The sequence below is a fragment of the Eumetopias jubatus genome, unplaced genomic scaffold (genome assembly GCF_037043125.1).
Source record: "Eumetopias jubatus isolate StellerSeaLion01/CBP00866 unplaced genomic scaffold, mEumJub1_p1.0 scaffold_7, whole genome shotgun sequence".
Lineage (NCBI taxonomy): Eukaryota > Metazoa > Chordata > Mammalia > Carnivora > Otariidae > Eumetopias > Eumetopias jubatus.
The window spans coordinates 35,970,111-35,991,347 of NW_028274813.1; the positions used below are offsets into that span (position 1 = coordinate 35,970,111).

The following is a 21,237-nucleotide window of genomic DNA, read 5'->3' on the forward strand; positions in this document are numbered from 1 at the left end:
CCAGCGGCTCGGCCTCCTTGGCCCCGCGCCCCCACCCCTCTCCCCGCGAACACGCGGGCGCATCCTTCCCCACCCCCACCCCCAAAGCGAGGCAGTGCTGTGCTTTTGCACCCCCTGGGGAAAGTCCCCGGGTCACGCGGTTGTGTGTGGGGAGCCTGTGACGCTCAGGCTCGTCTCCACGCTTCCGCCTACAGAGTCACGACTGAGGACCGTGGCGGAGGTACCCCGAGCGCGGGCCGAACCCCGCCTGGCCACTTGAGTAGGCGGGCGGGCGCGCACGTACGCACGCACGCACGCACACTTCAGCCCCCGCGCCCCTCGTTCCCCGGCTACCAGGCGCGCGGTCACGTGGGCCCATCGCGGGGCGGCCGGCGCGGGAAGCCGCGCGAGAGCGGACCGCAGGGTGCGTGACCGGCGCCGCCGCGTGACGTGCGCGGCGCGGGAGCCGCCCCTCCCGCACGGAGGAGCCGGCTGGCCGCCGCGGCGGCGTCTGGGTAAGCGACGCGGCCCGGCCCCTGTGGGCTGCCCCGGGCTCAGTCCCTCCCGCCGCGAGCCGCCCGGGGCGGCGGCCTGCAGCTGCGCTGGTCGCGGGACAGATGCAAGTAGATGGGGAAAGGGGTGTTTTGGTCCGTTTGACATGTCAATCAGGGCACAGGAGGAAAATGGCACCCGCGAGTGAGCACTGGGCCGAGGATGCCCAGAGCCGCCTTTCGCTGCCCGCAGAAGGCGGCTGCCGGGGCCTGACCCCGCGCGGGAACCCCCGACGGGTCCGCGGCGTTCCCCGGGCGGCAGCGCGAACCCTTCTCGCAAGTGGGCGGGTCTCCTGGTGCAAACTGAGAGACGCTGCAGCCACTGTCCTCTCCCTTCCCCACCCCCGTTTGTGATTACCCCGTTTCTAGGGCAGGAAGTTCCTCCCCCTCCATAATTCATTTCTTCCTTTTTTCGGATTATATTAATCTCATTCTGAGTAAATCCAGTTTTTCTTTTTAAAGTTTGCGCGATCGTTAACTGCTTCCCTATCTCTCGTTATTTTGAGAAATCAAGCTACTTAGGCAGCACCTAGCGCTGTACTTGGAATTTGACAGCAGCTAACATGTTTCATAAAGTAACGCCCATTTCCCCCCAGGAAATTACATTTGGCATTCATTCTCTTGAGACTCGAGTTTTTTGGCAAAACTGTTGATTCTCACAGGATTTTGTCAAGTGTGTAAAGTACACTTTAGGATGACAGATTTTAAAGCTGAAAGGGGCCTTACAGGAAATCTAGTTCATCCCTCTGTTTTACAGATGAAAACACCCGGCCTAAGGAAGGTGTAGCTTGATCGAAGCCCTACACTTTTTGAGTAACTGGACTCCAGGGCTCCAGGCCTTGGTTATTGGGGTCTCCAGCACACCAGGAGCGCAGTGCCAGTCTAACCCACTCACTGTAGAGACAGTCTGCCAGAGGTGATTATACTTGGCTTGATTCGGATTATTGAGAAACAAGGCTTGGCCGTTGTGTGATGGCTCAGGTATTTTAAGGAATGGGGTTGGCATTATCTTTAGGTGGACTAGATTGCGCTAGGATGTATTTTGGGGCTCAAAGCCTGACTCCTCCAAAATTCAGCTCTACTCGGTAAGAATAACCAACATTTGCAGCACTGGTTGCTTCCTTAGATTAAGGCATCAAAGTTCTCTTTAGGAACCTAGATGTGTTTTGATTAAGGTAAACTATCCAGTATCAGAAATCAGTTCCTTAATAGGGAGCAGGATCCTGGGAGAGTACTTGGAACAGATTCCTTCTGATGGCTGGAAGGTTATCAGGAAAGAGTGGAACATCAAAGGGATGGTCAGCAACAAAGCAGGGAGGGGCCTAAGATGACTTGCTTATATATACCTTTTTGCCCAACCCTTCCCTTAATGTCTTATTTGGAGCTAGTGGAGATGGATTCTGCGGGGGCTGTTGGCTGTTTATTGAGCACCTGCAGTGGCTAGCTAGCCACTTTCATAGATGAATTTTGAGTACTTGACAAAAAAGGAAGTAGTACTGTTTCTATGTTAAACAACAGTCAGAGATTTACCTGGCTTCTGTGATGCTGTCACTTGCCGTGGAATTCAAGGCTAGATCACTTATCTCCCAAGTCCAGTCAGTGATCTTTTACATTGTGTCTTGCTACCACTTCAAGCCAGGAAAGGGATGAGAGAATCGCCTGTGGCTGATTTATTGGCGCCTGTGGTTGCCCAGAGAGGCTGAGCAGGACTTTCAGCTGCCCTCTTTGCTTTAGAAAATGGAGCTCTGTACTTCCACCCTATCTCCTGAGGGGAATGCACAGGAGCCAGGCTGTCTAGCTGGGGAGGAGGGGCCCAGGAGTCTTGGCTGTAAAATATCCTGGCAGGGCAGTGCTGGGAAGTGTTGCATAATGCCCTCCCCACCACTGAACCAAAGTGATTTATTTACTGTGGCCCGTAGGTGGTGCTTGACCATCTTGTTAAAGAAAAACTTGTCCTTTTTTGTAATAATAGGGCCAGAACAGAGTTGGGGGTTTTATATTATCGCAGGGTTTTTTCCTTGTCTTAAAAAAGAAGTGCAGGTGCTCTTATCTTGATAAATTATAAAGTATTTGTACACCACTTCCTGTGCCCCCTTTCTGCTTATTTATTCCAATTGCATGTGAACTTCAATCTTTCCAGAGAAGAATGCTAAGAAAAATACTACTCCAATTTATAGTAACAGCCCAGGTTATGGAGTCAGACGTAGCTTTTGATCCCCACTTTATACTGTCTGCTAGCTGTGTGTTCTAAGCCCACGTTTTTCCTCATCTGTAAAATAGAAATAAAAATAGCACATAGTCAAGGTGAGGACTAAACGAATGTACATAGAGCACTTAGCACAAGGCCTTGCGTGTAGTATTTACTCATTATAACAGTAGCTATTTTAACTAGAACAGAATTATTCTCTCTAGGATAGGAAAGATACTGCTGCTTGAACTTGCTTAGGGAGAGTAGAGGAAGAGGAAAGTATTTGAAATAAACATTAGTTTCAGGATTAGTAATTGAATTTATTCACACATCTTCTTTCCCTTTGCTTGCGGGAATTTTTTTTCTTTTTTTTCTTTTTTTTAATCTTAACTGAAGAAAAAGTGTTTATATTATTGTTAGTTATTTTTGAAATTTTTCTAAATCATTTCTTCCCTGTACATATCAATCATACAATGACATTTTGTTCCTTGTGAAAAACTCTAGGCACTTTAAGCAAAGGACTTCATTAACCCATCTGGATAACGTGTTTGTGGAGCATTCTGTGGCAAAGGAAGTATTGGTTCACCTATATCCAGAAATTATAATTATTCTTGTTTGTACTGTATTCTAGGTCTATACTAGCATTGTCGTTATCCAGCTTCCTACTGTCCTTTGAGTACCTTATTTTTTTCTTTCAGAAATGCGGTCATTTTTTTTTTAAGCAGACTAAGAAGAATTGTTTATTTTCCTTCACAGGGTTCTGATTTTTTTAAGGTTCACTAGCAATTTGCACTTACCGTGTTAGCACTCTTGTTTGCCTGGTGCTGTGGCTTTATCAGGCATCCCACATGTTGGTTAGATGGTTAGAGATATAGTAGGCTGGCTGTGTCTGGCAACAGGCAGGCCCCAAACTAACGTTTCCCTGTTCCGTTAAAGGTTTCTAGAGCATAACTGCTCTTCCTGTGTCATCTACCACGTCTACTTCTTACCCTCTTCTCTAATATGTTCAGTGATTTTCGTAAGCAGATGCCTAGAATTGCTGCACATTTTATCTCAATATTTTCAGATTTGCGATTTCCATATTATCTTCAGATGTTATGAAAATAGGCATAATGGTGTATGAGAGTAAATACTTCTTTTTCCTAAATACTTTTTTAGAAGTCTGAAGATAGTATGTTCCTCCTCTGCCCCCAGTGTCCAATTTACTAGTTTGAGAGCACTTTTGTTTCTTAGAATCTGGTTAATTTTTTTGTTTAAAGTTACAATTAGAATTACGATAGTTGATTTTTGTTCATTTAATGTAATTGGTATAATTCCCACAATTTGAGCACTTCTTGTAAAATTGCTTCTTTTTCTCTGTAATTTTACAGTTGAAATATCCTCTTCGGTTTCCTTGGCTCCCTTCTAACACAGTGGTTCTTGACTGAGCATCATATTAGAACCGCCTGAAGAGCTTTTTAAAAAAGGATCTGAGACTCACGCTCAGCAATTCTGTTTGGCTTGGTCTAGAGCAGGACGCAGGCGTCAGTACAACTCTGCATTGAAAGTTTTACAGTACAGTCAGTGATAAGAGCTACTATTCCATGATAAAATGATCTCCGCAAACATTCTTTCTCTAGGTTATAAAGTGTTATACCTCCATAATCATCATGTGAAAGCACCACTAAAAGGTTAAAATCATTGTATAAAGTCTGTTATCACGTGGCACTTTGAATATTTCTGCTTTTACCTTTGTATGTATAGCCATAAGTACCTCAGAAAAGCTGTACATATTCCTCTGCCAACTTTTCCGTCTCCTTGTCTTAAGGAGAATTTAGTAATAAAGTCACAGTGGTAGGAACCACAGAGAAAATATCTAAGACTGTTTATTTTCTACAGGGACAGATGCCCTACTCCTTTCGTCCTGTTTTTATTAAAGATTCTACAGCCTGAGAAAATGAAAAGCTGTATATTCCAGGATATCGTCTGGCTCCATAGATCTGAGGGTCCAGTCTAACTAACACAAAAGATTTTTTTAAATAAGTAAAAATCAAAAGATGTTAAATTTCACGTTAACTTTGAATTAAAAATGGATACTGGTATAAAGCTGTTCTGGCTTACTTAGTTTGAGCTAATCCAGAGTTACTACAATTTAGTTAGTAAACAAGGTTTTGTAGTCTCTCTTAAATATCAATACCAATTCTATTATTACAGTATAAATACCACTTTGATAATAGATACAGCATCTTAAGATAAAGCACTCTTTCATTTAGGCTCTCGTATTTGTAAATGTAATAAAATGATAAATTATTTTTTTGCAACTTCTCTCACATCTTAAAATTTCCACCCAAAATTCTTTTCTTTCCTTTTTTAAGATTTTATTTATTTATTAGAGCAAGAGAGAGAGAGCACGAGCAGGAGGGAGAGGGAGAAGCAGGCTCCCCGCTGAGCAGGGAACCAGAGGTGGGGCTCCATCTCAGGATCCCAGGATCATGACCTGAGCCGGAGGCAGATGCTTAACCAACTGAGCCACCCAGGTGCCCCTCCACCGAAAATTCTTAAATAAAACTTCTAAGATCTTTCTGTATGCATAGGAAGTTTTAGCTAGTCCACATACTAGATAATTTAATATTGATGGTCAAAGAAAGGATGAGCAAAGGCTATATGAAAAACCCAGCTAATAAATTTACAAAGTAGTTTGTATTAGAAAATGTTTTTAATAAGTGTGTTGGATTGGCTCTATTGACAGATAAACTCTGGTTGTGTTGCCTTAAAATGTCAAAGGTCTATTATACAAAGAAGTTTGAGTGAACCTATTATGTATCTAAGTTGTGGTGTTTTTTTCTTTTAAGCCTTTCTGAATTCGTTTCATTTTATAAACTTGGAAAAATTTTCCCTTTATTCAATTCAATATATTTGAAAAATCTGCCATAGTATGTATGTTAAAAGTTTTAGATGGGGGTTTTGAAGAAAGGGGATGAGTTAAAAGTCAGACTTGAAGTACTACCAGCACCATTTAATGGCTAGTCCATCTGACTTGGGTACCTCTCCCACCTTCTCTGAGCCTCTGGGTCCTCAACCATAAAATGGAACTAGTATTGTACCTGCTCTATTACCTCATAGGATTAAAAAAAGATAGCACGGGGCAGAGATTCTCATGGTATGGTTCAAGGACCCCCCAGAGGTTCCTGAAACCTTTTCAGGATCTACAAGGATCTTGCTTTTGCAAGGGCAAAATCTCTTAATATACTTGAATCAAAACAACTTGTGGCAACAGATTGAACACAGAAGCAAAGAACCCAGCTGTATTTTTTATAAAGTCAGGTATTAATACTGTAAAATATAAAACAATGCTACCCTTCCCACTTACAAAATATATGTAGTTATTTTTTAGAAAAAAAAATTTATGTTAATATATAATGGGTTTATTGTTATTTTTAAATGAATTAAAAATTTTAAATGTCTCACTTTTAATTTTTTATATGGTAAATCTTGATAAATACAACACACATAAGCAACAGCTCTTTGTAATCCCTAATGCTCCTCTTAAAAGTGTAAGTGGATCTTGAGGCCAGAACTTTTTAGAACTGATAAAGGGTAATAATGGCTGAATAGTTCTATTGGGACAAGTCTGAACTAGGAAACTACATTTGACCCTTGAACAGCGTGGGAATTAGGGGCATCAACCTCCCTGCACGGTCAAATATCTGCATTTAACTTGACACCGCCCCCAGCCTCCCCCTTTTCGATAGCAAAAACAGTCAATTAACATATTTTGTATGTTACATGTATTATATACTGTATTCTTACAATCAGCTAGAGAAAAGAAAAGAAAATGTTATTAAGAAAATCGTACGGGGCACCTGGCTGGCTCTGTAGAGTGTGCGACTCTTGATCTCTGGGTTGTGAGTTCAAGCCCCATGTTGGGCCTAGAGCTTACTTAAAAAAAAAAAAAAAAGGAAATCATAAGGAAGAGAAAATACATGTACGGTACTGTAGTGTGTTTATCCAAAAAAATCTGTGTGTAAGTGGGCCCATGCAGTTCAAACTGATGTGGTTCAAGGGTCAACTCTGTAACTTGAAAAAAAGCTTTAGAAACTATCAGATGGCATTTAAAAGTGACAAAAATCAGGCAGAAACTGGAATAAAGTCTACACTTGGAAGAAGGGAACAGCAGTGGATGAGTTTCCATTTTTATGGCTTTTATCCTGAGAGAAGGCTCCAATTGGTGACAGGAAGAGCTGGCCAAACTTAGGTTAATAACCCGTAATCTCACTTGCTTGAAGAAAAGAGGACAGAGTTCAGAGTGACCACATAGCTGGAAAGAAAAGGAAAATCCTAGAAAGGATTCTGGGAAACCCCAAATATTGTGTATAATTCAGCTTGAATCTCTTGCCAACCCCCTAAACTTACACATATGTCGAGCCTCCATACAGCACACCAACAACTAAAAAACAACCAAAAGGGAGGCAGATTTTGGAGTTTTAAGTCCAGCCAAGTTAATTGTAACAACAAAACAAAAACATCAGTACTTTTGGAAGAATATTACAGAATCTAGAGCCTTTACCACAGTAATCACAATGTCTAGGATATTGTCCAAAATGAAACAGGAAACTATCACCCTAATTAATGGAGATTCACTCCAAAATGACCCAGAGTTTGGGTTTGGCAGAGAAGACTTAAAGCGGCTATTATAATTATGCTCAAGAATGTAAAGCAGAATAAAGTGGTAATGTGTCAACAAATAGGAAATCTCAGCAGAGAAATAGAAACTAAAAAGGAATGAGATGAAAATTTTAGACCTGGAAATATAATATCTGAAATTAAAAATTCAGTGACTGAGTTTAACAAAAATGACAGTCCATGAACTTGTAGCTTAATAGAAAGTATTTCATCTGGAACAAATTTTTTAAATCTTTTTATGTTTTTATTTTATTTTTTTTAAGATTTCATTTATCTATTTTAGAGAGAGAATCCCAAGCAGACGCCACATGGAGTGTGGAGCCCGACATGGGGCTTGATCCCATGACCCTGAGATCACAATCCGAGCGGAAACCAAGAGCCAGACACTCAACTGACTGAGCCACTCAGGCACCCCTGAAACAGAAAAATTATTTTATGTGAAAGTTCTATATAAACTTCATCACTATATATTAGCCTCAGGGATTGTTACTCTAGGTTTCTTTTTTTTTTTTTAAGATTTTATTTATTTATTTGACAGAGAAAGACACAGCGAGAGAGGGAACACAAGCAGTGGGAAAGGGAAAGGCAGGCCTCCCGCCGAGCAGGGAGCCCGATGCGGGGCTCGTTGCGGGGCTCGATGCGGGGCTCGATGCGGGGCTCGATGCGGGGCTCGATCCCAGGACTCTGGGATCATGACCCGAGCCAAACGCAGATGCTTAACGGACTGAGCCACCCAGGCGCTATTCTTGGTTTCCTTCAAGATCTAAACTCAGCTCTTCCCTCTGCATATGGACTGCCTTCATAGTGTGTGAATGGAAGCCATCTACAGAGTACTTTGAGATTCTCTCCTCACCTCAGCCATCTCCTTGCCACTGTCAGAAAGAAATCCCTCTCTTCTCCATGGCTGACTGCTACCCTTAGACTTTTGCTTGTGTTCCTTCTGGCTTCTGGAGACTCCACCCCTCTTCAGCCTGAAAGTCTTCTCTGAGCTGAAGCTGCCCATCATCAATGTCCTATCTGTACCTACCCTTTATGGCCTTTGCTATCTAACATTCCCTTGCAGTGAGAGATTTTGCTCTTGCTGCTTTCGCAGACTATCGTCAGAGGTCACTAGAAATCTCTTAGTCACACTTGGAGTATTTGTAATAGGCCTCATCCCCATGTTTCTCTGCAGTACTTTCCACCATTGGTGGAGACTCCCCACCCAGGTTCTTGCCTTTCCTTCACCACCCCCCAATCCCCACTCAATGTTGATACGTTTCCTTATTACTCCTCTTCTTGTTGTATCTTTCTTGTGTTGTTTGGGGATTCATCCTTAGCTTTTTTTCCCCTCTTATTTTACTCAATAGTCCCACCCACTCCTGGTGGCTTCAGCTGTGTAATTACAGAGGACCTCCTCTCCCTGTCTAGTCCCAATCCTACATAATGTCTCCATTGATCACTGAACATTTCTACTCAGATGTTCTGGAGTGAACACCTTGAACTCACTGTGTCCAAAATGAAACTTCTCTTTTATGAAGCCAGTTTCTATGCCTCTTCTCTGGCATTCTGGGACCCTGTCTTTATATTGATACCTAACACATGACAGTTACTCTGAAAATATGACCTGAAGGGGTGAATGAATTTTTCCAGTTATCCAAGCTGGAATTCTGAAACTTGCCTTTGACTTTATCTTCCCCGTGGCTGACCACATCCAGTCTGGCTGCCAAGTTGTGTCAGTTCTATGTCTGGTGTATCTCTTGTATTCCTTCATTCCCACTGCCATTACTTGGATATTGCCGTGGACTTCTTGCTGGTCTTTATTTCTCCATACCTTTCCCTTGCTAATCTTTTTTATGTGTTGCTACTAGAGCAATCTTGACTCAAAGGCCTGATGGTGATGATCATGATGGTAATTGGTATTTACTGAACACTTATTGTGGGCCTCACTATTTCTATGTGCTTATGTGCATTATCTTATTAAATCTATCAACCTGTGAGGTAGATACTGTAATTATCCATATTTTACAAGTAAAACCGAGGACCAGAGAGTTAAGCATCTTCTCGAGATCACACAGCTAAATGACAGAATTGGAATTTTAATCCAAGCTAATTCCAGAGTCCAAGCTTTAACTACTATGCTGTTTTGCAGGAGGGGTCCTGCAAAAACATCTTAACACCATTCATTTCAAACACAAGTGGAGTACCTTTCAGTTTTACATTCGGTACTGTGTGAGCTGACCACATCTCTTATTACCCACTTACTTTTGGTTTTTCTATGCCAAACTGAGTTCTTCAGTTACCTATATATTCACACTCCTCCCTGTAATTTTATTCATTCTATTTTTTCCTGCCTGGAATGCTATGTTCACCTTCTGCCTGTTCATCTAAATCCAGTTCAAATGGCTTATTTTTCATTGGGTTGCCTGATGTTGATCTCCCCTTCATAGCATGTTCTCTGAAATGCTCTTATGACATTTGCCACTTTTACTTTATATCATAATTACCATGTTTTATGTTTTGTCTCCCCTATTAGCCTGCAATCTTCTTTTTTAAATTTTTTATTTAAATTCAATTTAATTAACATATACTATATTATTAGTGTCAGAGGCAGAATTCAATGCGTCATCAGTTGCATATAACACCCAGTGCTCATTACTTCAAGTGCCCTCCTTAATGCCCATCACCCTTTTACCCGTCCCCTCCTCCAGCAACCCTCAGTTTGTTCCCCATAGTTAAGAATTTCTTATGGTTTGCCTCCCTCTCCATTTTCCTCTTATTTTATTTTTCCTTCCCTTCCCCTATGTCCATCTGTTTTGTTTCTTAAATTCCACATATGAGTGAGATCATACGGTATTTGTCTTTCTCTGATTGACTTATTTCACTTAGTATAATACCCTCTAGCTCTAGCCACATCATTGCAAATGGCAAGATTCCATTCTTTTCAATAGCTGAGTAGTATTCCATTGTATATATACCATATCTTCTTATCCATTTATCTGTTGGTGGACATCTGGGCTCTTTCCATGTTTTGGCAATTGTGGACATTGCTGCTGTAAACATTGGGGTGCATGTTAGCCTGCAGTCTTCTTGGTTGCAGCATGTAAGTATTTTTCTTCCGTCCCTAGGCCTTGTATAATGCATGCCTTCAAATAATTTTTTCTTTATTAAGTTTCTCTTCAAAAAATGTTCAGTAAGCGAAGAATTAAACTGTTACTCATAGACCATTAACCACAAGATTTTTGTATATGTGGCTTTTTAGTGTGCCCTTTCTCATTTCCATGTGGTTCAGTAGTTCATTACACTAATGCACTATATATATGTGTGTGTGTGTATATATATGTATATAGATAGATCTGGTGAAAATGTTTATGATCTGAGGTTTTTGGTTTTTTTTTAACAATTTGTCAAGCTAGTTTAAACTACTTCAGTTTGAACCATTTCATTGAATCTAAGGCACATGTTTTTCACATGGTGAAATCTCCAGCATACAGTTTTATTTTGGTTTTTAAATCTCTCTATAATAAATTGGTGGTGTTTTAGAATCCAGGTAATGCAGCAAATACAATAAATAGTGACTTTTAGTTAAATGGCTTTTTGGAACAATACTCACAATTTGGAGTTTGGTTTACGCTCAGGTCTCTGTAGGTTCTGTTATTTTGTTCCCTCATTTCATTACTGCTTAAAGGCTTTTAAAATGAGATGGTAAGGAGTAAGAGTTTTGTTTTTATTTATTTTTTAATTGGGGGAGGTTTGGGAGAAACTTAATGTTTGAGTAAGTATAATTTTTAAAAGTAATATATGAATAGAATTAAAAGCAGCAAGTTGCAGGATTCTTAAAATACAATATTATTTATATAAAATTTTAAAATATGCAAAATAATACCATACCTTCTGAAGGGATACATACAGATACAGTAGGAACATGATGATGTTACCAGTCAAAAACACCAAAGTCTGGATGATGATTACCTTTGGAGGCAAGGTAATGGGTAGTTAAAATGAGGGAGAGAGGGTAGGGGTTCTCTACCACATTTGTAATGTTTACCTTATGTGCTCAGGGGTGGCTGGCTGGCTGCATGTTTGTCACATTGATCTCTGTACCTATTTGTCTATCTGAAATACTTCATAATTTTTTTAAATATTTACTTTACTTATTTGACACAGAGAGGCACAGCAAGAGAGGGAACACAAGCAGGATGAGCAGGAGAGGGAGAAGCAGGCTTCCTGCCGAGCAGAGAGCCCTTTGCGGGGCTTGATCCCAGGACCCTGGGATCATGACCTGAGCTGAAGGTAGATACTCAACGACTGAGCCACCCAGGCGCCCCCTTCATGATTTTTAAAAATGAGGGGAAAAGGAATACATGTTGGAATGTACTTATGATGTTAACTTCAATAAGATTTAAGTTCAGGGTGCCTGGGTGGCTCAGTTGGTTAAGTGTCTGACTCAATTTCTACTCAGGTCATGATCTCAGGGTCCTGAGATGGAGCTCCACATCAGGCTCCACGCTCAGCACAGAGTCTGCTTAAGATCTCCCTCTGCCCCCCACCCCCAGCTCACTTGAGCTTGTTCTCTCTCTCAAGGAAAAAAAAAGAATTTAAGTTTAAACAGTACAATTCTGGGCGCCTGGGTGGCTCAGATGGTTGGGCGTCTGCCTTCGGCTCGGGTCATGGTCCCGGAGTCCTGGGATCGGGTCCCGCATCGGGCTCCCTGCTCCTTGGGAGCCTGCTTCTCCCTCTGCCTCTCTCTTGCTCTCTCTCTCTCTGTGTCTCTCATGAATAAAAAAAAAAAAAAAACAACTTTAAACAGTACAATTCCCCCACTCTGCTCCCTTGTTTCCCTCCCAGAAGCAAACATTTCATTCATTTCTTTGAATCTTTCCAGAGATGTGTACATAAACAAGAATATATTTCTGTATAAATTTCTCCCCCACCTTTAAAATAACTACCCCCTTTTGCATAAATAGTAGTCTTCCCTTTACAATTTTATGCTTTACTTTTTTTTACTTAATATATCTTAGAGATTATTTCATATCAGTGCATTAAATATGTAATTTTAATAAAAATAGATTTAACTTTGTATCAGTAATAATTACCTTTTTGTTTACCAGTTATAGCCTAGATTTTATCCATTAATAAGTATTTGTTTCTGTATCAGATTTGTGTAAGCAAATTAAGCAGCAGGAAATCTGGGTTTTTCCCTAGTTCCCCTTTCCAAACATTCTTGAGGCTTCCCGAGGTATCTTGATGTATAACCTGACCATTCCCTAGGCATCTCCAGTTTGTGGGTCATGTTCTCTCTGGGAGGTGGAAAGGGAAGACATTTGGATTCTGGAGCCCAGTGTCCAGGTTTAAATCCCCTGCTCTGCCACTTATTAGCAGTGTGACTTGAGTAAATTAACTCTTGGTACTGATTCAGTTTCTTCATCTGTAGATGCATTGAATATTCCCTTTCTTGTATAGTCGTATTGAGAACTAAATGAGTGAAAGGTGCCTGACACACAGGAAGCACTGTAAATGTTAGCCAGTTTTATTATATTATTGATCACTCAGCTGTCTGCTGCCCAAGCTGTGGCCAGTCTCCAGACAGCTAACTCCACACTCTCATCACTGACCTCCTTAGACTTTGGCCTCTGGCTAGTGAGGAAACTTCATTCTCTTCTTCAGAAACTGATCTTTTAAAGTAGGTTCTCCCAGCTGGCCAGTGATGCCCTTTATACCACAGCTGCCTTCTCCTTAAGGCACTGGGTCTGTCTACACAGTCGGGGTGAAGCAGAGCCTCCAGTCTGCCTGGAACTCTGGCACTCTTGAACCCCTTGCTGCTCACACTAGACTTCCTGCCACGATTCTTATGCACGTTTTTCCTCATGCGTGACTTTTCCCAAGACCAGTGGTCCCATTCTGTATTGTTCCTTCAGGAGCCTCCATGGTTGTATGTGTCTGAAACCAGTTAATATCAGGGGTTAGGCTCTTTCCATTGGGTTCCCGGGCCCCATGTAAATCAGGGGATGTGGCTTGATATCTATTTTAAGGGCTCCTGCACATACTGTGACTGATCATGTTTCCCCAAACATACTGTATGATAGTTAGAGGGCCAGTGTCCCCTGAGCTCACAGGGATCCCTACAGAGCACTGACAGCTCTAGCCCGGCCAGGACAGCGATATGGACAGTTACAGCTAACACTTGAATAGCAGTTTCCATTACAAGGTGCTTTTCACATAACTTAACTCCTGCAGCTCTGAGGAAGGGGCAGTATGACTAGAAGCACAGCCACATAGATAAAAAAAGGCCTTCCTTTTGCTTCTGTGTTACTCATACCAAGCTACCTTCTTAGATGAAAAAAGACCATATTTTGCAGTTTTAGTGAGGGGATTTAATGTTAGCTAAGTTTGGGGTGAAATTAACAGTATTAAAAACTATTAAGTAATCTCATTTAAATTTAGGCCTCCTTGTACTCTGTAGGTTTGTGTGAACTGTAGCTAATTTTGTAAAAAAAAAAAAAAATTGTCCTTTTTCTCAGAGCCACAATGGACACAGCTAGCCATAGCCTTGTCCTTCTGCAGCAGCTGAACATGCAGCGGGAATTTGGTTTTCTGTGTGATTGCACAGTTGCCATTGGAGATGTTTACTTCAAAGCCCACAGAGCAGTGCTTGCTGCTTTTTCTAACTATTTCAAGATGATATTTATTCACCAAACAAGGTAAGGATGTGCTTTTGTAAATCAGAAGAGTTTTTAATGTTTGTGATATAGCTAAACCTTATTATAACATCATTTGCGGGATTCTTTGTTATGGGGTCACCTTAAGAAATATATATATATATATATATACATACACACATATATTTTTTTTAACACATCCAGTAATTCATCTCAGTGTGTAGGATCCATGGTGGAAGGTAAAAACGAAAACAATAATAGCTAAATTTACTGAAGGCTTAGCCCATACCCAAGCACTAAGTATTTATCTAATGTACATTCTATCATCCATACTATTTTAGAGAAAAGGAAACTGAGACTGAGTCAAGTAACTGGCCCACCCGGGATTATATAGCTATTAAATTATCCTCAGATGCGGGTCTGTGCTTTTAACGATCTATGTTCTGACTCACCGAGTTGCTGATATCTATTCTATAACACTCTCACAGCAAGAGTATAATGTCGTAATTCTACACACCTTATATTCCATATTACAGTTCAGAAGACATTTGTTTCAAATACTTTTTCTCAAGTGTTTTGATTTTTTGAATGTGGATTATCCCAACATGATGGGTATGTAGGGAGTGGGCAGGAAAGTCGTATTCAGATTCTGAGCTCTTAAAGAATAGCTTTAATCCATCCTAGGTTGAAGGAGATAGACTTCTCTCTGTTTTTTTAAATGACCTTGCATGAAATACTTAGTAGTCTAGCCTCAATCACACATATTCATTTACCTGTTCACTCATTTAAATATTTGTTGGGTACTTACATGTAAGCACTGTACTAGACCCCAGTAACAGGCTAGTAATGCTCCCTGTCCTCAAGGAGTTAGTTCATAGTTTAATAGAGAACACATGTAAAGAAAAAAATTGTGGTGTAATTGATCTGTCTGTGCCTCAGTTTCCTTCTCTGTAAAACACTGGCATAGTATGTATACTCACCCCATGGTGTTGAGAAGGTTAGATGGATTAATAATATTAAAATGCTTAGAACAGAGCTTTGCCCTGTCAGCTACTGTTATCAATAACTAATGTGATACGTCTATAATAGAAGTGTTGTACAAGGCAGAGTGGAGTGTCAGCAGCCCTATTTTGAGGAGGTTGGAATAGGCTTTACAGAAGCCCTGGATCTTGAAGGATCAGGAGGAGTTTTTTGGATATTGTAAAGGAATGCAAGAAGGTACATTGCAGGCAGAGGGAAAAATTGCATGAAAACATAGGCAGATAGGAAACGGGCTAGTACATTCAGGAAACAGAGTAGACCAGAATGGTTGGAATGCAGGGCACAAAGTGGGGAGGAGGTTGGAGTGGGGGATATGTCATGGGTGGTGTCAATGTAGAAACTAGATTAGGAACAGTGCCTTCACATCAGTCTCGTCTAAGAGCTGTGAGTTGGTTCAGCTCCCAAAGCACCTTTTGTGTGCCAGGCACCATGCTAAACTAAATCCAAGAGATACAAAGGTGTCAGGCCTGCTACGTGGTGTCTCTGTTGAGCAACTAAAAATCCTCAGTTAACAGCTCTGTGCTGATATAAAAAACCCCTGCCACAGACCCTGGAAGTGGGTGGGTGAGAGCTAAGATTGAAACCCAGGAGGGAATCCTGAGATAAGGGGACTAAAGAAATGGATTGCCAGCATCTGATACCCTGTGCATTCTGAAGCAGACAGGAATTTTTGCTTCAGGGAAGGTAAGTCCATTGGTGGCATTGTTCCCTGACATCCAACACTTCCCTCACGTTCTCTTTATCCTAATTTTGCAGGGTGTTTGCTGATTTCTTGTTATGCTGTTATTTCTATTATCTGAATCGTAGATTCATATTTAAAAATTGAGCTTGGGGTTATTTTTAAAGTTTTTCAAAGTTATACCTATATTCATTTGTGATTTGAAGAGTAGATATATTACTATAGTTTGGAAGCCAAAATAAGATTAGTGTAATTTAAATTCTAAATATTACCAATTTTAATAGATCCTTTTAAAATTTTAAATATTTTTTATTTTGGTAAAATATATACAACATAAAATTGGCCATTTTGACCATTTTAATCATACAATTCACTGGCATTAGGTACACTCACAATGTTGTGCAACCATCACCACTTACCATTTCCAAAACTTTGCATCACCCTAAACATCAACTCTGTACCCATTAAGCAATAACTCCTCATCTCCCCGACCCGACCCCAAGCTCCTGGTTAACTCTAATCTTTCTGTCTCCATGAATTTGCCTATTATAAGTGGCACCATACAAAATTTGTCCTTTTGAGTCTGGCTTATTTCACTTCCCAAACGTTTTCCAGGTTCACCCATGTTGTCACATCATTCAGAACTTCATTCCTTTCTTTGGCTGAATAATATGCCATTGTATGTATATGCCACATTTCGCTTATCCATTCATCTGTTGATGGACACTTGGGTTGTTTCCACCTTTTGGCTAATGTGAGTAATGCTGTGATGAACATTGGCATACAGGTGTCTGTTGGGTCCATGTTTTCAGTTCTTTTGGTTGTGTATTCAAAAGACTGTTAAGTTCCTTAAGAGGAAGGTATCTGTTTTATTCATCATGTTTTTCATCCCTGGCACCTAGTATAGTGCCTACGACTTAGGAGTCACTAATTGTTCACCTAATCAGAATATCTGTGTGTGTTTCCCAACTTTAGGCGGTAGGTTGAATACATGAAGACTTGTTGCTGGGCCATAAAGCTGGTGTACTGTGAATGTTTAATTTTCTGTTGATATATTTCATCAAGGCAGATGGCTAAGTCTGAACTTTTTAGGAAAAAAATTGCATTAGCCTAAGACTGTATAGTGCTAACCAAAAGGCCAACTGGTCATTTTATCTTGTGTGGGCCTGTTTTTTTGTTTGTTTGTTTTTAACAGTGAATGCATCAAAATACAACCAACTGACATCCAGCCTGACATATTCAGCTATTTGTTGCACATTATGTACACGGGGAAAGGGCCAAAACAGATTGTGGATCACAGTCGTTTGGAGGAAGGGATTCGATTTCTTCACGCCGACTACCTTTCTCACATTGCGACTGAAATGAATCAAGCGTTCTCACCAGAGACTGTGCAGTCTTCAAATTTGTATGGCATTCAGATCTCAACGACGCAAAAAACAGCTGTCAAGCCCGGGCTGGAGGTCCAGGAAGCTCCTGCCAGTAACAATGGCAACAGAGCTGCTGTCCAGGGTGACCACCGCCAGCTGCAGCTCTCTCTGGCCATCGGGCTGGATGACGGCACCACAGAGCAGCAGAGGACCCGTCCTGCTGCCCAGGCCTTGGAGGGGCGCCAGGAGCCCCCAGTGTCCATCAAGCAGGAGACATGTGACCCAGAGTCTGCCCAGAGCCACCCCTCACCCTCATCCGAGGCGACAGGCCCCACTTTCACGGAAAGCAGCATCAAAACACACTTGTGCCATTACTGTGGGGAACGTTTTGATTCCCGTAGTAACCTACGGCAACATCTCCATACCCATGTGTCTGGATCCCTCCCATTCGGTGTACCTGCTTCCATTCTGGAAAGCAATGACCTTGGTGAAGTACATCCACTTAATGAAAATAGTGAGGCCCTTGAATGCCGCAGGCTCAGCTCCTTCATTGTCACGGAGAATGAGCAGCAGCGTGACCACTCAAACCAGGGTGCCACAGAGCCTCTGCAAATCAGTCAAGTGGCTTTAATCTCCAAAGACACAGAGCCAGTAGAATTAAACTGTAATTTTTCTTTCTCAAGGAAAAGAAAAATCAGCTGTTCCATCTGTGGTCATAAATTTCTCCGAAAGAGCCAATTGCTAGAACACATGTATACACACAAAGGTAAATCTTACAGATATAACCGATGCCAAAGGTTCGGCAATGCGTTAGCCCAGAGATTTCAGCCATATTGTGACAGTTGGTCTGATGTCCCCCTGAAAAGTTCTCGCTTGTCACAAGAGCAGTTAGATTCACCTTGTGCCTTAGAGTCAGAGCTCACACAAGAAAATGCAGACTCTATCCTTGTGGAGTAGCAGTTTCTCCTTCATGATTTTTATACCCATGCTGAAAAAGAAAATTCACATGAATTTGTATTCATAAATTATTTTCCTCCTCCACTTCTATTAACTCTTTTTCTTTACCATTGATTCACAGTTTTAAGGTTGTATATATGAGGTCTTCTTATTGTAAGATATATTATACATATGGCTATTAAAATGTAACCTTCAAGTAGAGCTATGAATATGCATAAATCACAATTTAGAAATCAGAAATCAATGTAGGAACTATGGAGTTTAGAGTAAATATTTATAGAATTTCTAAGTTGTAGAATCAGTAAAACCAAATTGAAGTAAATGAAATATTTTTTAAAGAACATTCTAGGCTATCGCTTTTGGCTAATTTTTCACACGAATATGCGCCTATGAAGACTATTTAAAAATATTTTCTGCCATATAGGAAGTTAAAGTTATTCTACTGCATAACTATATGTTATAATCTATACAAGTTTTGTTTTAGGACATAGCTATAATAAATCATAAGTAGTTTTAAAACCACTTTTTACTTATTAGCTCTGCAGCACCTTACTTGGCTTTTATTTTTTGACATTGAGCATATCTTATTTTTAATAAAAAATATTCTAGTGAAAATAGAGAAAGGGAGAAGATTCAGACATTAAAACAAAATCCTATGGAGAGACATAGGAAGATACATACAGACAGATAAACGTAGAGACAGACTCAGATAGAGCTACACTGACCAACACCCAACACCAGTGTTGTTACCTTCACCTAGAGCATTTTCTTAAAGACCATAAGAACAATTTGAGATTTTTTTTATGACCAGAGGTTTACATCAGTTTTTAAAGAGGAAAATGATAAAATAGAAATTATCTTTCTACTCTCCGTGTCAGAGGATTTTCTAGGCTGCCCGAGTTGATGTGGATTTTCTAAGTGTCACTTGAAAAAGTAATTCTTCAATGACACAGTTTTCATTTTTTTTCTGATCCATATCCAGAGTAGATACAGTCAGTGTCCTAAAACTATGTCTAAAATCCATGATAGCTTTCCCTTTGTGAATAAACTTAGCTCCCTTTTATAGCAGTGAAACTTATAAAGCTATAACATCAGAAAAATTAAAACTGATGGACTAAATGATAGATTCTCCTTCTTTCTGTAGCTGGGGGATAGCTGGTCAAACTTCACCACAAAGGATAGACCTAAATTGTTTCTGAAATGTTTAAATTTCGTCCAGAATGACAAAAGAGGGAGGCTTTGAAACAGCCCCATCTTTTTTGTATGCTGCCCCGTCCAAAGCCTCACAGACATGTTAGTAGATCTGGTTTGTGAGGCTTAGAAATTAAGTGTATACAGAAACTCTGAGCTCCTTTATGATGGCATCCTTCTGAGGACATCTCCTGACAGTGTCAGGGTTCAGTCAGAAGGGAGCTCAAAGACTAATCTAGCTCATTCTGAGGGCACAAAAGGTTTTCTGTGGGTAAACAGTGAGGTAGGTGAATTTGAAATCAGTTTTTCTTGAAGGCTGAATGAAGAAACCACTGGGCATTGTCTAAGGCAGTTGAGTTTCCATCTCAGACAAATGACTAAAGCTTCCTGGGGTCAAGATTGAAATGTGTTGAGAATGAAATCTAACTAGCTATTGATATAGGATCAATTATATTGGGAGTGGTTAAAAACAAATGTGTTGCTCTTTGGGGTCAGAACTTCATCTAGTCTTAAGTCATTCAAGCAGTTATTCAAATTTACCCTCAAAGATTTCATCTCATAGGATGAACACAAATATTAACATTGATTTCATATTTTAGGCTATTCAGGATATATTCCCTAGCCTTCTTCAAGTAAAAGTTTATTTTTCTCATTAGGATAACAGTTTTTTTATTTCTTTCTTCTCTGTTCTTTCCTTCCTGCCCAGTTGTTAGTCCTTGACACAAGAAATGTGTAGCTAAAGGGTGGATTGAGGGTGCATATGAGTTGAGGGGTAGGGCAGCAGTGCAGGGCAGAGTCTGAAGAAATTGTTAAGAGTTTGCTGTGACTGATTAGCCATGGCAGACAACATTAATTTAAAGCTGAAATATATCTCTATTTGTTTGGGTGTTAAGAATGTAATGGTTAACTGTATTTTTATTCTCATTCATATAGTTCCTTTTGATATTAGAAGTTCAAAGCAAATGTTCTTTCTTTAGTCTTTTTTTTTTTTTTAAGATTTTATTTCTTTGAGGGGCGCCTGGGTGGCTCAGATGGTTAAGCATCTGCCTTCAGCTCAGGTCATGATCCCAGGGTCCTGGGATCGAGCCCCACATCGGGCTCTGCAGGATGCCTGCTTCTCCCTCTCCCGCTCCACCTGCTTGTGTTCTCTCTCTGGCTGTCTCTCTCTGTCAAATAAATAAAATCTTGGAAAAATTTTTAAAAAAAGATTTTATTTCTTTGAGAGGGAGAGGGAGCACGAGTGGAGGGAGGGTCTGTGGGTGAGGGACTAGCAGACTCCACACTGAGCAGGGAGCCCGATGTGGAGCTCAATCCCAGCACCCTGGGATCATGACCTGAGCCAAAGGCAGACGCTTAACCAACTGAGCCACCCAGGCGCCCCTTTCCTTAGTCTTCATAGTATTCTCTGTTTTAGGAAGTGGAAAAATGTTAACTCCATTTTATAGAAAAAAAAGTCCCAAGAGGTGGGTTCCAGAGAGCCGGTGAATAGTGGTGTGGGGACTGACCCCACTTTAATTTTTTTTCATTCATTCAACAGACATATTTTTAAAATAACTATGGGAGGGGGGTGCCTAGGTGGCTCAGTTGGTTAAGCGACTGCCTTCGGCTCAGGTCATGATCCTGGAGTCCCTGGATCGAGTCCCGCATCGGGCTCCCTGCTCAGCGGGGAGTCTGTTTCTCCCTCTGACCCTCCCCCCTCTCATGCTCTCTCTCTCTCTCTCTCTCATTCTCTCCCTCTCAAATAAATAAAATCTTTAAAAAATAAAATAAAATAACTGTTGGGGTGCCTGGGTGGCTCAGTCGTTAAGCATCTGCCTTCAGCTCAGGTCATGATCCCAGGGTCCTGGGATCGAGCCCCACATCGGGCTCCCTGCTCCTTGGGAAGCCTGCTTCTCCCTCTCCCACTCCCCCTGCTTGTGTTCCTGCTCTCGCTGTGTCTCTCTCTGTCAAGTAAATAAAATCTTAAAAATAAAATAAAATAACT

General features: G+C 41.0%; 1 protein-coding gene across 2 annotated transcripts; it reads left to right on the forward strand.

The window, feature by feature from the left end:
* Window positions 1-211: 211 nt before the first annotated feature.
* ZBTB25 (zinc finger and BTB domain containing 25) lies at window positions 212-20,459 on the forward strand. 2 transcript variants are annotated; one of them, XM_028115164.2, is made up of 3 exons: window positions 212-494; window positions 13,881-14,060; window positions 16,934-20,459. In XM_028115164.2, exons 2-3 carry the CDS (start codon window positions 13,888-13,890, stop codon window positions 18,060-18,062), a joined length of 1,302 nt encoding a protein of 433 aa, XP_027970965.1. In that variant the 5' UTR covers window positions 212-494; window positions 13,881-13,887; the 3' UTR covers window positions 18,063-20,459. The 2 variants fall into 2 exon arrangements, with proteins under 2 accessions (XP_027970965.1, XP_027971040.1); XM_028115239.2 differs by lacking the exon at window positions 212-494 and adding an exon at window positions 782-1,446.
* The last annotated feature ends 778 nt before the right edge of the window (window positions 20,460-21,237 follow it).

Excerpts from the sequence above, each read along its gene's own strand:
- ZBTB25 (XM_028115164.2), top strand. The coding sequence starts at position 13,888 with ATGGACACAGCTAGCCATAGCCTTGTCCTTCTGCAGCAGCTGAACATG. Across the intron at positions 14,061-16,933 it reads ATATTTATTCACCAAACAAG|TGAATGCATCAAAATACAAC; the intron begins GTAAGGATGTGC and ends TGTTTTTAACAG.